The following is a 14684-nucleotide window of genomic DNA, read 5'->3' on the forward strand; positions in this document are numbered from 1 at the left end:
TTCTAAATGTTTTTTGGCTTTTACATTTATACCTTCCACATTTTCTAATTGTGGTTACGGTACATAATTATAGCGAGGCTTTTACGGCCAACGTCCGAATATTTGGAATTATAAAAGAAAAATTAAGGGAAAGTGTTTCGAATTTTACTGCACAAACATCTATGTACCTAGCTTTAAAAGTATAATTTACACGAACATACATATTATATATATATATATATATATATCTATATTATATATATACTTGTAACATATTGTATACCGTTTATATGAATAATAAAGATATAATATTTTGATGTAATCTCTTGAAATTATTTACAAGATATTTTGAATACAAAAGGGATAATATATATAACAGTTCTTATTCTAAAATAACATTCATTTTTTCAATGTATGTTTATTTTAAAAAAGAAAAAAAATAATGCGTAAGGAGTCTTATTCTAAAGAAAGCTTATTACTTTTTTTAAAGAAATTTTTTTAAAAATTTTTATTAAAAAAGAGTTGTTGTTTATTTATGGTATTTATTTAAAAATATTTCCCAATTCGCATATGTATTTTAGACGCGAATATGGATAGTAATTCATAGGAATACTTCTATGAGGCATGAAATTAAATAAATATTTGAGTAATATGTATTTGCGGCATTTTCGTCATTTTCCAAAAATATATTATGATGCTTATGTTTTATTTAATTTGCTCGTGTATAAATATAGATAATATATATACATGTTTCTTCTCAGTTGTGATTTTTAACGTTAAGATTACAAATCTGTCTTGTTCATCCTCTCATTGGTATTTCGTTTTACACATTTCTATTTTTTTATTAATTTAAAAAATAATCAATTTTCACGTATCGCTATTGATGTTGATATAAGTAAATAAATTTCGTAAATATACATATAAGACCGTTAAATAACATTACATCAAACTTATTTCATGACTATTTATAGTGACATATGTTTTATAAACATATAGTTCTTTTAATTTCGATTTAAACTTACCTAAATATTGCGTTCTCATTTTAAAATTACGACTTGTATACAAAATGTTTTGCTTTCAAATTATTCACTATTTTATTAAACCATTTTTAAACTGTTGATTATGTATGTAATAATATTCATATCGAAAGAAAATTTATATTAGAGACAATAATTTTGTATTGAAATTAAAAGAATTATATGTTTATAGAACATGTAGCTTTATAAATAATCATGAAATAATTTTGATGCAATGTTATCTTGTATGTCATTTTTGTATTTTTTTCAGCGTCGCTCTGATCGCAGCGTACGAGTTTAAAATTTTCGTAGGCGGTTGTACCATCTAGAAGTTTGAAATCTATGAATCATGATTGAAACAGCTTGACAGACTCAAGCATTTGGATAGTATTGTTGTGTAGCGTAGTGTATGTATCACGCTGTAGTGACAACTACATCAAATTACATGACTTGCTTGTTTGTAGAGTCAATGCAGTTCGCTTGAATCTACCAAGTCGTTTTTATTTCACAGTAGATACTTGGAAAGAGATTTACGATATTTCAGGATGGGTGTAATTTTCTTGGAACACATCGGAGGTACTCGGTTATTCTCCTGCGCTTCTTGTGACACCAATCTTACAAACAGAGGTCAGCTGATAAGCACGCGTTTTACGGGCGCGACAGGCCGTGCTTTTCTATTTAACAAAGTCGTCAACTTGAATTACAGGTATTCGCGTTTTTCCTTTGTTCCTTTAAATAAATTAACGTCAAACGTAATATACAATAAGTTTATGTTTACATTTCTACCTTTTGAAAATTCTCGCGCTTGACAAAGACAATTGTGTAAGGTGGAATGTTATTATACTCATGTACCTAAGAAAGAGGGACAGAGGAGTTGAATTTAAGTAAAAACTCGAATTATCCGTTAGAGGAGAATGTGTTTAAACATATGGGAAAGAGAACTGTAATTGTTTGTAAAATTAATTACAAAAGGTACAACAACATGGCGTCATTTTGTTTTGATATCTTCATTGTATTATTTGTATATTACGTTAAGATTTATTAGTACAGTTTAAAGAAACTTTGTCATTCTAAAAAAACTTATCATTATTTCAAATAAAAATAATTTTATTGTTTCATTGATTATTTAAATGTTTGTAACTTTTATTACTTATTTTATGTTTATTATATGTTATTCTTAGGTACATGATTTTTGCTGTTTATACATATGTAGCTTTTTAACATTATTTAGCACACAGGATACCATTCGTAAATGTACAAAATCTCAGAGAAATTGTACTAATGGAATAATCTTATATGATTTTTGCCTATTCATAATTTAATTTGTCTACAATGATACACAGCGAGGTACAGGATAGAGTGATGTTGACGGGTCGTCACATGGTCCGAGATGTCAGCTGCAAAAACTGTGATGCTAAACTTGGGTGGGTGTATGAATTTGCCACAGACGAGAATCAACGATACAAGGAAGGCCGTGTCATCTTGGAACGTGCTTTAGTCACTGAGAGCGATGGAATGGGCGACAATATTTAATAGCATACACATAAGTAGCACGCCATAGGATAAGAATACTTTATAGTCAGTGCTAAATCAGTTGTCCTACTTTTCTGTGTTCTTTTGTTATTTGAAATAATCAAAAAGAAAAGATTATTGTATGAGTATACGATGATTTATATATAATATCTAATATCTCATATTTTTGTAAACATGAAACATATATTATTATTTTAAAGCTATTTTTCATTCAACAATGTATTTTGTGCTAGGTCAGATTTAAAATAAACGTTCGGTCTATTATTGTGTTAGAATTTTAAATATTTCTATGTTTTTCTATATTAAAATTTATTGTAAAGAAAAATATAGATTATATTGAATAAGTAAGATAAATTGTAAACTACGACCAAATATATTAATTAACTTAATAAATCTCAGAGAATTTGTTAGTTTATTACAAACAATATTTTAATCATATTTTTATCTACATTGATCAATAAATAGACTGCGGATGTTTATGCAAATTCATATTTTTATGAATATATAATACTAATAAAATAGAACCTCAGAAAATATTTGTTTTACTCACCTCAAATATTAAAACGGATATTGTACTTTGAATATTTTATATATTTTTAATATTAATGCACTCTGCATTCTGATATTTTTAAATTTCTCACAATTGCATAAAAATCCTCAGTTTATTAATAAAGATACACTAAAAATAGAAAGAAACCTAATTGAATTTTGAACGTATACTAAAAAGCCAAACAAAATCGACGTACATTTGAGACACAAATGAACCGCGCCCCAAGTTATAGCACGATTGGTTGTTATCATTCGAGCGTGGTCCAATAGCAGAGGTGAAGTTCTGCAACGAGTTGCGACGACGAACCAGTGTGGTCACGTAAGCCCACCATACCGCATGGTGGATACATGTTTCCTTTAACTAGACGTCGTCTAAAATGCTATAATTGTGTATTGTTGTTATTTTGCAAGGGACACAACGAACTTGTGGAACAGCCACTTCCAGCCTTGCATACGGTAATTATATCAATATGTAGCTATATTATATAGCATAAACGCGTTGACCGATTTCAGCATACAATTTGTTGTTTGCTGTTCGGCTCAATGGCCGAGCGCTAGTCGCACAGTAGCAGTATATTTGTTACATTTATAGAATATCCCTTTCACCTATTTCGTGACAATTTCGATAATTCTACTACATATACGTTTTACTGTGAAAGTCGATTAATATTAATACATAAACGAATTATTTTTTATTCTCTTGTTTTTCTCTGTTCGTTCTCTGTCCTTTCCCCTCTACTATCCCACGCACACAAAGATAGCAGCGGCACCAACGAACGCGACTCGAAGAATTCTACGGAAATACAAAATGAAATTTTTCTAAGAAATATTTAGTTTTATCATATGAGGGTTTTAGAGCCTTTGGTGGAACTTTGATGAACAGTTGCGTTATTTCTGTCCGTAGAAAGAATCGTATCTTATCTATCAGTGTTAGAGGCATGTAAAGTCTCGCACACGGTGCCATTGCACCGCCGAATGGATCGTAACAGGAAAGCTATAAATACACACGCATCGCGGGGTAAACAAACTTGACCTCAGTGGAATTCTTATCGATGTACCTACATATCGATGCAGTGTACACAGATATTTTGAGGTTATGTTGGACATTAGACTTCGTTATACGCCTATAAAGACCGAAAAAATCCGACGATTCGATATTACAGAATTAATATATTTCTTTTCTGAAGACTAAAGTAGTGTTTACAGTATTATAGTTGGTGAAAAAATTATTTGGAATATTTAGTGTACCTAATTGTAATAAATTATTGTTATTGTTTTTTATGGTACGTTGTACGTTATAAGTTTTATTTTTGAAATAAATACAAGTAGGTTTAATATAATAATTTTGTAAGACTAATTAATATTAGGCGTTCGATTTTACTTGCTGCACACTTTCACTGTTCTAGAAAGTTGATATGTTAATTTATGTTAAATATTAATTTTATGATACTAGGTTAAAACGATAAAGTTATGGGTGATTTAAGATATAAAAGTTAATAATTAACTTTCGAATAATTGAAATCTGCAATCCTTGCTATTTGAGTATTATAATACAGTTAATATAAAGATAGTTTTTAAAGATGTATTTTAGTTAACCATGCAATTCTATTATGTATGTATATAATAAGATTTTTTTATATATTACATACAAATAAATGTGTATACTCATATAAAATCATTATTAACATTACCCTATTGAATTTAATATTAAAAATGTATTGTATTGGTATTAGAACAATATTTTAGCAATAAATTTCAAATGAATTAGATTGTCCTTGATATATTGTATAATTTTATTTTTAAATATTTAACTATGCAAAAAATAGTAAAAGCCAAATATTTGATAACTGTTTATATCTTAATAATATTTATTAAAATATAATCCTCATTTAGATTCTGGGAGGACATTAGGGTTAAATTCCTAATAAATTATTTTACATAGAATACATCTTAAAAATGTAAATATTCTTTATATTTAATACAGAGTGCTGGCACATACCTGGTTTTGTTTAAATATTATTGGAACACAATTGAATCATAATCCGAATAATCCAAAAAAAAATTGGAGCTTTTAATATTTGCTCCTTATCACTAAAGCACTGTTAAAAATGAAGTGGTCACCCGGTGCTCTATTCTGCGAACAAGTTGGTGAATTGACTCGAGTTTTCTCACAATGGAATGAATGCGAGCAAACTGTAGTTTTATATGCACTACTTCGTCGCATTCCTGCAGTTCAAGCAAGGTTTCTTGCACAAGCAGTGCAGCATTCCTTGCACTCTGTTTCTGAATTAGACTCACAGGAACTAAATGCTAATAATCCAGGTAATTTTTATAATTGGTATAAACGAATTTAAGAGTCTGCAAATGTAAATGATTTTTACCAAAAAATGTTGTTGTAGCATTTATTAACTCATTGCTATCAGAATCAACAGAAATTGCTATAAATCAACTTTTAACACATTTGCCATTATTAAGGCCTGGGAATATAGAGTGCAAACAATGTTACTTAGTAGCAATACCAGAATTAGTAAGCCATTGTGTAACTACAGGGCAATTTACCGAACAAACTCAACAACTGTTAAGTTATTGTTTGATTCATCCAGCTATAACTAGTCAAGATAGACGTTCTTTGACTCAGTGGCTTCGACATCTTGAAGAACGTATTAGTGGTACACCACCAATACACAGTCTCGAGGAGTACACTAGTACTACTATTAGGTGAATTAGAAACAGTTATATAATATTTATGTATAATATTTATGTATATATTTATTATATTAATTTTATTTACTTTTAATTTAGATGGGATAATGCATGGCAGCGAAATTCTAAACAGCAAAGTGAACAGACAAGTTTATTTGGCACACAATCAGGCACTGCCTTCAATTTGCAATTTCCTCCACCTGTAACTCGTCAACGACGATCGAACAGTTTAACACCACCCGTTGCTCCATCTCATCATCTAGAAGTTGTTGATCGCAGTAACAATATAAATTGCACAACTAAACATAAGCCACGAAGTTTCAGCGTATCTGGGGATCATACAAGTTAGATTAATTTGAAGTTAATGTTAACAAGAGTATTTCGATTATACTTTTATTTTATTTGAATAATTGTTGGTTTCTAAACAGGCAATCTTATTGGATTAGGCCCACTGAGTCCTCAAAGTTCTTGCGCAAGTAGCGGCAGCGAAGGGCGTTTAGATGAAACATCTACTCGATCGCTTGCTAGTGGTATGAGAGGTACGTATATATAATTTCATAAATTTACGCTTCATCGATAAGAAAAGTAACATATTATCTATTTTTCAGATGTCCCATCATGGCTTAAAACTTTACGCCTTCATAAATATAGTTATCTGTTTGTTACTCTCAGTTACGAAGAAATGCTTCAATTAACTGAGGAACAATTAGCAGAACAAGGCGTGACGAAAGGGGCCCGACATAAATTAGCCCTTTCTATCGCAAAATTGCAACAACGCTATACAACACTTCTAAATTTAGAGAAAGACTTATTACAACCAACGCGCGATAATACACAATCGGCTTCGTTTTTACAAGGTCCGACAGTATTGATTAATACGATCGATGAATTAAAAATTATCTTAGCTACTCCCATGAAACCCAGCCAAGAAAATGATCTTCAGGATATACCTGCACAATTCACCAAGGTTCTTGGAAAACGTGAGTATTGTGTAATTATTAATGTAATGTTTCAAGATAATATGATATATACCAGATAACAAGAATAAAAATATTCTAACACGTCGTGTTTGTTTGTTTTGTAGTGTGTAGCCGGTTGGCACTGGATAGCGTGGATGACGGTATTTTATGCGCTTGTATTAACATATTAGAGAAAGTATTGCAGCATGATTGCTTTACTCCAAATCAAAAGGAGAAGGTACAACAATGGCGCAGTAGACTTGGAAATCCACGACCGATTTCAAAGTAAGGAAAAGAGGAATAACTAAAAGAAATAACTTTTCTTTTGAAATCATGATAATTATAAAGTTCGAAATAAATAGCTGGATATATAATTAACATTCGTACAATTAAAATTTCAGATGGCAACATAATTATGGCTACAATAATAGAAGGTACTGTAACCCCCAGCAGCACAATAGAAAACCAAGTTTAAACTTAGGACACGTCCATAATACACATCCGCAAAACAATTCTTTTGTGGTTAGCACTCACAGAAACAGTATATCTACACCATATTTACAAAATAATCAGAACCAAAGCGTAAATCAGAATACTTTACGTCCAGTCCACGCGACCAAAAAGCGACCTAGTTTACAAGAATCTAGTTTACAGGTACGTTTTTTATTAAGCTTAATTTCGCATTTAGATGCGAGCTTTTTCACGAGAAAAATTAATTTCTATTCACATTTTAGCAGTTACAAAGAACGTTACAACGCACATACAGTGCACCGAGGGATCATTTTCTTAGCCCGAGTAGCAACAACGCATCCGAAACAACGGAGCCAGAAATCAACTCTCGTCTCGAATCTCTTTGTTTAAGAATGACGGAACAAGCAATCGGTGGTTTCGGTGAGGCCTAATCAATTCTTTGTTTTTTTCCTTGACTGGATCTACACAAGTAAGTCCTGTTAAAAACAGAAAAATTATAAAACGACATATATGTCCGAGTTCCGTTCTTTCAAAGTCGAAGGCAAGACTGACGTCCTTACATTTTGCGAGAATAAAGAGACTCCGACAGCAATGATAAATGCTGACAAGTAGCACGTATAAACGTGCATGCATTCTCACGCTTTAATAGACCTACCAAATGAAATGTCCAACATTTGAGACATTTACACCAAGAAAACCCAGTTTTGCGATGTCAGAACGACGCGCGAAGGAAAACTAAAAAAAAATATTTTTTATTATATCTGATGCAATTATACTATTTAATTGAAACTGACAGAATTTGGCAAGCCAAATGCTATTAGGAAGATAGATTCTTTCCTTGACTAATTGCTGCATCTATATAAATGTATTATATAAAGAATATATATGTATACACATATGAGATAGAATTTTATGGGAAGCGGATAAAAAAACGTATAACATATATTAAAACGAAAAAAAAAGGGGACGAAAAAGGTACACCACATTAATTGTGCGATGTTTGCAATATTATTATCTTCGTGTGTTATCCATTTCGGGAAATGGAATTTGTCTGATTTTAAGCGCCAGGACACATTATATACTAATGTATTCATTTTAACGAACTGACTGATTTTACTTCTTTTTAACATTACTACGATAATTATCTCTCCGTTCTACTTTCTTATTGCCACCGCCGCTATTGCTACTACTTATTACTCTATGTTTTGTCACCATCGTTTATTACTATTCCGGCCGATAGCTAATTCGCCACACCATCATTCTCATTATGTTCATCATTGTCTTTACTGCTTGTCATATTATTATTACTATTATCATCATCATTATTATAGTTATTACTACAATTATTACTATGTAAACTCTTATTACTGCTACCGTTTACTACCATTTCTCTGGGTGACCACTAACACCATTATTAATATGCTTTCACGCTATTGCTATTTTTACCCTCCTATCGTTACGACTGTTTCTACCATTATCATCTATCAGCTATGCTATTACTATTACCATTACCCTACTACAAGTAGCCCTCACAACTACTCTTACTATTATGAGTACTGCTAATACTATAACATTATACTCTCCCCGCTATCGTCATTATTACTGTATAGTTCTCCTTAGAGGAAATGGAAAATCATACTTAAAAGATATAATACACAATATTACTTCGTTACATACATTGAAAGAAAAGGAAGAAAGGAAAGAGACGAAGCGCTGTCGCATGTACACGTTCTAAATTCGCCTTCGCAATCACGATTGTTGGAGAAAAAAGAATAGGAAAAGATGACATGCAGCGGTGTGTATACTTTGTAGTTTGCGCACAGATCTCGTGATTCTTTATACTTTTACGCGAGGAAGAAGATAAGGGAGAAAGCGAGAGAGAGAGAGTTACCACGTGTCTCTTCTTTTAAAGTCGCAGTTAACAACTATAAGTAGAAGAGGATAGGAAGTACTGAAGGAAAGAAAGAGGGAGTAGGGGAAGAAGGCGAAGAGATTATTAATAATAAACGGATTTTTTAAGGCCTTAGAAAGGTATATGTCTCGTGCTAACGAACGCTAAGAAGGGTATAAGACTAAATAATTAAATATACACATGTAGCGAAACGAGTCGAGGAATGCTAGAACTGAAAGAAAAACTTGCATTATGCTTTCATGATGCGACATCGAAATCTGTGGCTTTAAATTATAACCGTACACCATACTATATAAAATGCACTTATTAGCACTTTAATCGTAACTACGTCGCGAGTAAAACCGTAGCATAATATTTTTCGTGCAACAAGGTTAGGAAGAAAGAAGGAGATACGAGAAAGAAAAAAGATGAAACGGGTGGCGATGATTATGATGAAAGAACGAGAAACAGAAGTGAAAGAAAAAGGAACATGTAAAGATACGGGAAAGATTAAATTTAATAACTAAATATAATAGTATTAGCGATAAACTGATATAACGTATCGATAAACAATATATGAGACAAGCAAACAAATAAGCAAAAAAAAAACAAATATATAAACGAAAGACTGAACAATTCACGCGCCGTGAGCCGCGTGGTGAATTTCGGGCGTTTCTACATTCGTTTAATTCTCGAACAGCTGCACGGCCGCGTGAATAAAAACAATTGGAAGACTGTGGAAGGAAAAACCTGTCAAAATATTAAGAATTAGAGAACGAAGCGCGAGAGGAAAGAGAGAATGAAGACAAAAAATCGAGTGAAAGAGAAAATTGGATGAAAGGGCGGGAGAAGAAGAGAATACGTTTGTATGTGCGTGCATGTGAGAGTATATATCAAGTTAACGAGAGAGTAATTTGCTAGCTATATATCTAGGTTATAACGATTTATTCTAATGATTATACTCTTATTAGGATCATGAATCTACGTAATGGCGCGCGGTGATTTCTCGGTTAATTAATTAGCCTGTTTGAATGAAAAAAGAAATCGTCTACACGAAAGGATTAGATTAGAGGAACGATCAATCGATACGATATTTTGCGGTGATCATTCATCCCCCATATTCTTTCCCCCTTTCTATAATTATGAGGAAAAAAAAGAACAAATTGACGAAAGAATCGAGTTTCATATACGATTTTACGTATACGCTCATCCTATTCACGTATACATATACACGTACATATAGCATGCATACATAAACACTCGTATACACAGACGGACATTACGTATATCCGACTAGAATCCCAGAGATGTTTCGTATATAGACAGGAAGGCAAACACGTAATAATTTTTCGGGAGAGACGGTCAAAAGCTAGTCAAACGTGAATACAATTTCTAATTTCTACCACTTTTAAATGTGTATAGATATTATTTGTACATTTAATTGCGCAAAACGGGGAAAGGAAAAAAAAAGAAAGAAAAGAAACGAATGAAGGTTAAAAAGTGAAAGCGAGGGCGAGCGCGCGCGATTTAAAATCCTTAAATGAAAAAAAGATAAGAAATGATAAAAAAAAAAAAGAAAGAAGATAAGAACGAAGATAGGAGGAAAGATCTAGAGAGAGAGAAGAAAACAGGTGGAGGAAAAAGATATATACGACGACTTTAGCGTTAACGCATGCAAGAATAAAAGCTGAAAGACTGCTTCCAAACGACTTCAGGAAATTCGTTCAACGTAGGATTTATTATTTCATACTGAAACGCAGTATCTAAATAAACGCGATCAATTTTAAAAAGGGCAGGACCTGAACTAGCTAAGAAACGCAAAGAGATATTATTCGCATCGAGCGAACATGCATGATGTGTTTATCAGAAAAAATTAAAAAAAAGGAAAAAAAAGAAAGAGAAGAAGAAGAAATAGAAAAATGTAACGGAAGCGTGATTCTGCCAAAGATCGACGACCGCTGAAACGATCACAAACGAACGAGAAAAGAACGAGGAATACGAAATCCGATACGTTTGTCGACGCCCTGTCTTTGTTTAGAAAATTGTTGTTTGCCAGGTTTCGATGCTAACGAGCCACGCGATATTTCTTGCGAAAGTGACGCTATGCGATTCCACAATTTTATACCGTGTATATTCCAATATCAAGGTCACACGGTCGCATGCATTAGATTATTAGCAGATTGCGAACGTTTATTCAGATTTTTACGAATACGACTGAACACATGATTTACGTTGAAATTTGTTCTACTTTTTAAATATTACGTACTTCGCTATAGATATTTTGTACATTCATATATATATTACAGTATGCATTCTCTACGTTTTCATACATTTAAATTTTTCGTAAATGGATAAACCTCCGCAATCTAATCATTAAAAATTTGAACCTGTCGAATCCCATTGGCGCCACGATTGCGAACAAAATCGTCTGCATTGAAGCCAATCTTGATACGAGGCAAAGCAGTTATGGTGTACATCACGCGCATAAACGAGATACGAAGGGAACGTTGCACTTATAGTACTTACGCTGTCGTTATATATCGAGTCCACTGTTTGGTCGTGGACAATATTCCATAAATTTTGCCTCATATAGTCGTGAGGGATAACTGGTGCGGTGGCTTTCGGCAGAAGCACAGCTTACTGCGATTCGATAGCATCGAATGGATAAGACGATGTTAAATTTATATTCTCACCATTGAAATTCTGGAGACTTTCGGGTGCAGTGCCTTTTTAAAAGGACGATTTCCTGGCGTTACTAGATTTCGTTATCGGTATAAGTCGATTGGAAAAATATGATGTGTGAATACTTTACCTCCACATCGTATAAAATTGAAATCATATTTAAAAAGAAAAAGAACATTTTTTTATTTTTAACTTTCTTCTATATTTTTTTATATATTCGTAGCATAGAACATGTTTAAAATCAAATTCAACAACGAACACGTAACCAACTGTACTGCCCTCGTCGATTAAGAACTATTATCTCCGATTTTTATCTTTACTTCCCTGCGCCGTCCTTTATCTTTCTTCGTTAAATAATATCGATTCGAAAATATTTAGTAATTATATCCTAATAGGCTGTATATATAACTTGTTTTAAAAGACACGGGTTGCCTCGAATATTTGCATGTTTTAAAAGATGGAAAGGAAAAAAGATGTTAGATGAAGCATTTTATTTAAGAAGGGTTCTCTAGTCATATAGAACTTCGTAGATTTGATATCCCAGTTAAATCACGAGTTAAAAGGCTCCTAAATAGAATTTAAAGTAAACATTTTGGGAACTGATAGATCATAAGGTCGAAACCGTTGAACTGCGTATCTCAAATTTGGTTCAGTTCTCATAGGAACACGTAGAATTTATATATATATATATATTATTTTTTTAGATCTTTCAGAGCTAGCCAGCTTTGTCAGTATATTATGAAATTTCTGAAAAAGTTGGCTGTAACGCTATCAAAGAATTCTTCTAAAAGGATGCTCTATACACGCGGAAAATGCTTTGGTAATTTCGATCGGTAAGAAATCAATTTGTGAAAGCTTCGAATTCTCCGATATTTGTACCAGCCAGAGTTGTGCAAAGATGGCGGCCAAGATGACAGGCCGTCGCATTATAGATGCGCAGACGTTTGACACTCGACGATCAGTCGCCATGCTTATCCATTCGTTGCATTTGCTTTTAATCCGCTTCAGAGATTATGATCTCTTGTACCGGCGCGGGGACAAATGAGTTATTAAAACGCTATATAGCACAGGATATACTCTTTGGCCGGATGCTTGCGTTTCAGGTGATCGACTACTTAGAACTCAACTGCGGATTTTTATGCATCTACAGGAAATGTAAAGGCGCGAAAATACACAAAATGTACATGTACAATATATTACAATATTTCATAGTTGAAACGATTTTCTAATTAATGTTCCGTTCTTCTGATTATATTAATATGAAAATATGAATTTGCATAAATATCCGTAGTCTACATACTTAGAGCGTACGCGTAGTATGTATCTCGATGAGATCGAGATTACAAAAAACAAGTGAGAACATGTAGCCGAAGAACTCATCGTCTCGAAGGACGTAAGTAATGGAAGAAATTAAATTTTCGCTAACAGCGTATATATTAAAGAAAGGAACAAAAAAGAAAGCGAACGAAAAAGAGCAAGTTTCCGGCCGAAATAAAGCGTCATTGACGATAACCCAGGTAGCAAAATAAACAACCATCGACTGACATTTGCTTCGACGAGAGAAAGAAGCTAGGCAAAAACGGAAGATGCGCTTTAGAAACGCGTTTATACGGAATAGGAGCAGCTGAAAGAATAGAAAGACGATCTGTGTGTAATCACGCGTGAAAATGTAACGCCTCTTCGTGTTGGAAGGGCTTCTGCTCTTTTTTTAGGTGTGCTTTGGCCGGCGAACGCGACCATTTGACATGTTTCAATTTTAACAAGTTCATGTACGAAGCACGTTGAATGTGTTTAGCTTTTTGTATCTTGTCGATTGCGTTCGATTCGGTCGTTTATGCATTACGGTTCGAACGATACGGAACACTTCTCTTTTCTTTTTCTTTTTGTTTCCTTTCTTTTCTCGTTGTTGTTTTCTCTTCGATTCTCCTGTTTCCAAATCGCGCGTATGTGCGTAACACGAGACGACGTATCGTCTCGGACGAAGTTTCGAGTAGCAAATTCAGCGAACCGTAAAGCAAACGCCGATTCTATTCTGGTATTAAACAGGAGAGACAGAGAATTCGTCGATATTTGACGAGATAGATACACATTGTAGATGAATTTATCGATCCGATTGATTTATCGAAGGTGGATGAATTCCATTTGAGACTGGTATGTTGCGTTTTGGCCAAAGAATGCCTCTGCTATACACGGCGCCTTCTGTTAATTATTAAGAGACGTAGCTTTTGAATTATCAGATTGCTAACTGGGATATTTTAGTCACGTAAGCTGGATAACTTGTAAAAATGCAATTTTTGTACTGTTATAACGTTAAATAGACGAAGGTATACTGACGTTGTAGCGTGAAAGAACATTTTTCAATAAAAAATTTTTCATACGCAAACAACTTAATGGTTGTGTTCTTCTCTTTATAGGTACAGTGGCGTTAAAGTGACATTAATATTTCTATATATTTGTTTCTAATAATCAACTAGTCAACTGTTTTTTTTTTAGATATATTAGTACAACTACTGTAGTTGTTATAAATATATGTTTTCTTCGTCTAACGCACATAGTTTTTCTAAATAAAAAATAATAAGCTGAATAATTCTCAAAATTCTTGAGATGTCGAAGAATATTAATGTGTCTGTAAGGTCTGCAATTGTCATAATCTGTGGTAACGTATTAATGTGGCAAACGAAATGTTAGTCGTTTGGTGTGATAATGGTGGATTGATCGTTTGTTGTAAGTGTACAAGATGGCATCTTTTATGTTTTAGAATGTAACTCACGTGGTATCATCCGCAATAATAATTTTATCATTCGAGGTTTGTGTGGTGTACGAGATAATGTTTTATTAATTTGAAATTCACTAAATAGTTCCTTTTCTGTTATCGGATAGTCGTGGTATACATTTTATTTC

At 32.9% G+C, this 14684-nt stretch overlaps 2 protein-coding genes across 3 annotated transcripts; both read left to right on the plus strand.

Annotated features, from left to right (window-relative positions):
• Positions 1–1272: 1272 nt before the first annotated feature.
• LOC117234557 (protein yippee-like 5) lies at positions 1273–2530 on the plus strand. Of its 2 annotated transcripts, none has more exons than XM_033495909.1 (3): positions 1273–1402; positions 1507–1701; positions 2339–2530. In XM_033495909.1, exons 2-3 carry the CDS (start codon positions 1541–1543, stop codon positions 2526–2528), a joined length of 351 nt encoding a protein of 116 aa, XP_033351800.1. In that variant the 5' UTR covers positions 1273–1402; positions 1507–1540; the 3' UTR covers positions 2529–2530. The 2 variants fall into 2 exon arrangements, with proteins under 2 accessions (XP_033351800.1, XP_033351801.1); XM_033495910.1 differs by having other exon boundaries at positions 1313–1402; positions 1540–1701.
• An 846-nt stretch (positions 2531–3376) lies between these two features.
• On the plus strand, positions 3377–14169 carry LOC117234569 (protein Smaug homolog 1). Its single transcript, XM_033495925.1, has 9 exons — positions 3377–3533; positions 5062–5399; positions 5477–5795; positions 5880–6124; positions 6209–6319; positions 6389–6760; positions 6865–7024; positions 7141–7393; positions 7474–14169. The coding sequence occupies exons 2-9, from the start codon at positions 5186–5188 to the stop codon at positions 7639–7641; spliced, it is 1842 nt and encodes a 613-aa protein (XP_033351816.1). The 5' UTR covers positions 3377–3533; positions 5062–5185; the 3' UTR covers positions 7642–14169.
• Positions 14170–14684: the final 515 nt, after the last annotated feature.

Source organism: Bombus vosnesenskii, unplaced genomic scaffold (assembly GCF_011952255.1).
Source record: "Bombus vosnesenskii isolate JDL3184/JDL3185 unplaced genomic scaffold, Bvos_JDL3184-5_v1.1 scf7180000013305, whole genome shotgun sequence".
Taxonomy (NCBI): Eukaryota; Metazoa; Arthropoda; class Insecta; order Hymenoptera; family Apidae; genus Bombus; species Bombus vosnesenskii.

What these genes read in the sequence shown, in the direction of transcription:
- LOC117234569 (XM_033495925.1), top strand. Translation starts at nt 5,186, where the DNA reads ATGAAGTGGTCACCCGGTGCTCTATTCTGCGAACAAGTTGGTGAATTG. An exon ending in GCTTGCTAGTGGTATGAGAG is followed by an intron (nt 6,320 to 6,388) that starts GTACGTATATAT and finishes TCTATTTTTCAG; the next exon opens with ATGTCCCATCATGGCTTAAA. An exon ending in AATCCACGACCGATTTCAAA is followed by an intron (nt 7,025 to 7,140) that starts GTAAGGAAAAGA and finishes TTAAAATTTCAG; the next exon opens with ATGGCAACATAATTATGGCT.
- LOC117234557 (XM_033495909.1), top strand. Translation starts at nt 1,541, where the DNA reads ATGGGTGTAATTTTCTTGGAACACATCGGAGGTACTCGGTTATTCTCC. An exon ending in GTCGTCAACTTGAATTACAG is followed by an intron (nt 1,702 to 2,338) that starts GTATTCGCGTTT and finishes AATGATACACAG; the next exon opens with CGAGGTACAGGATAGAGTGA.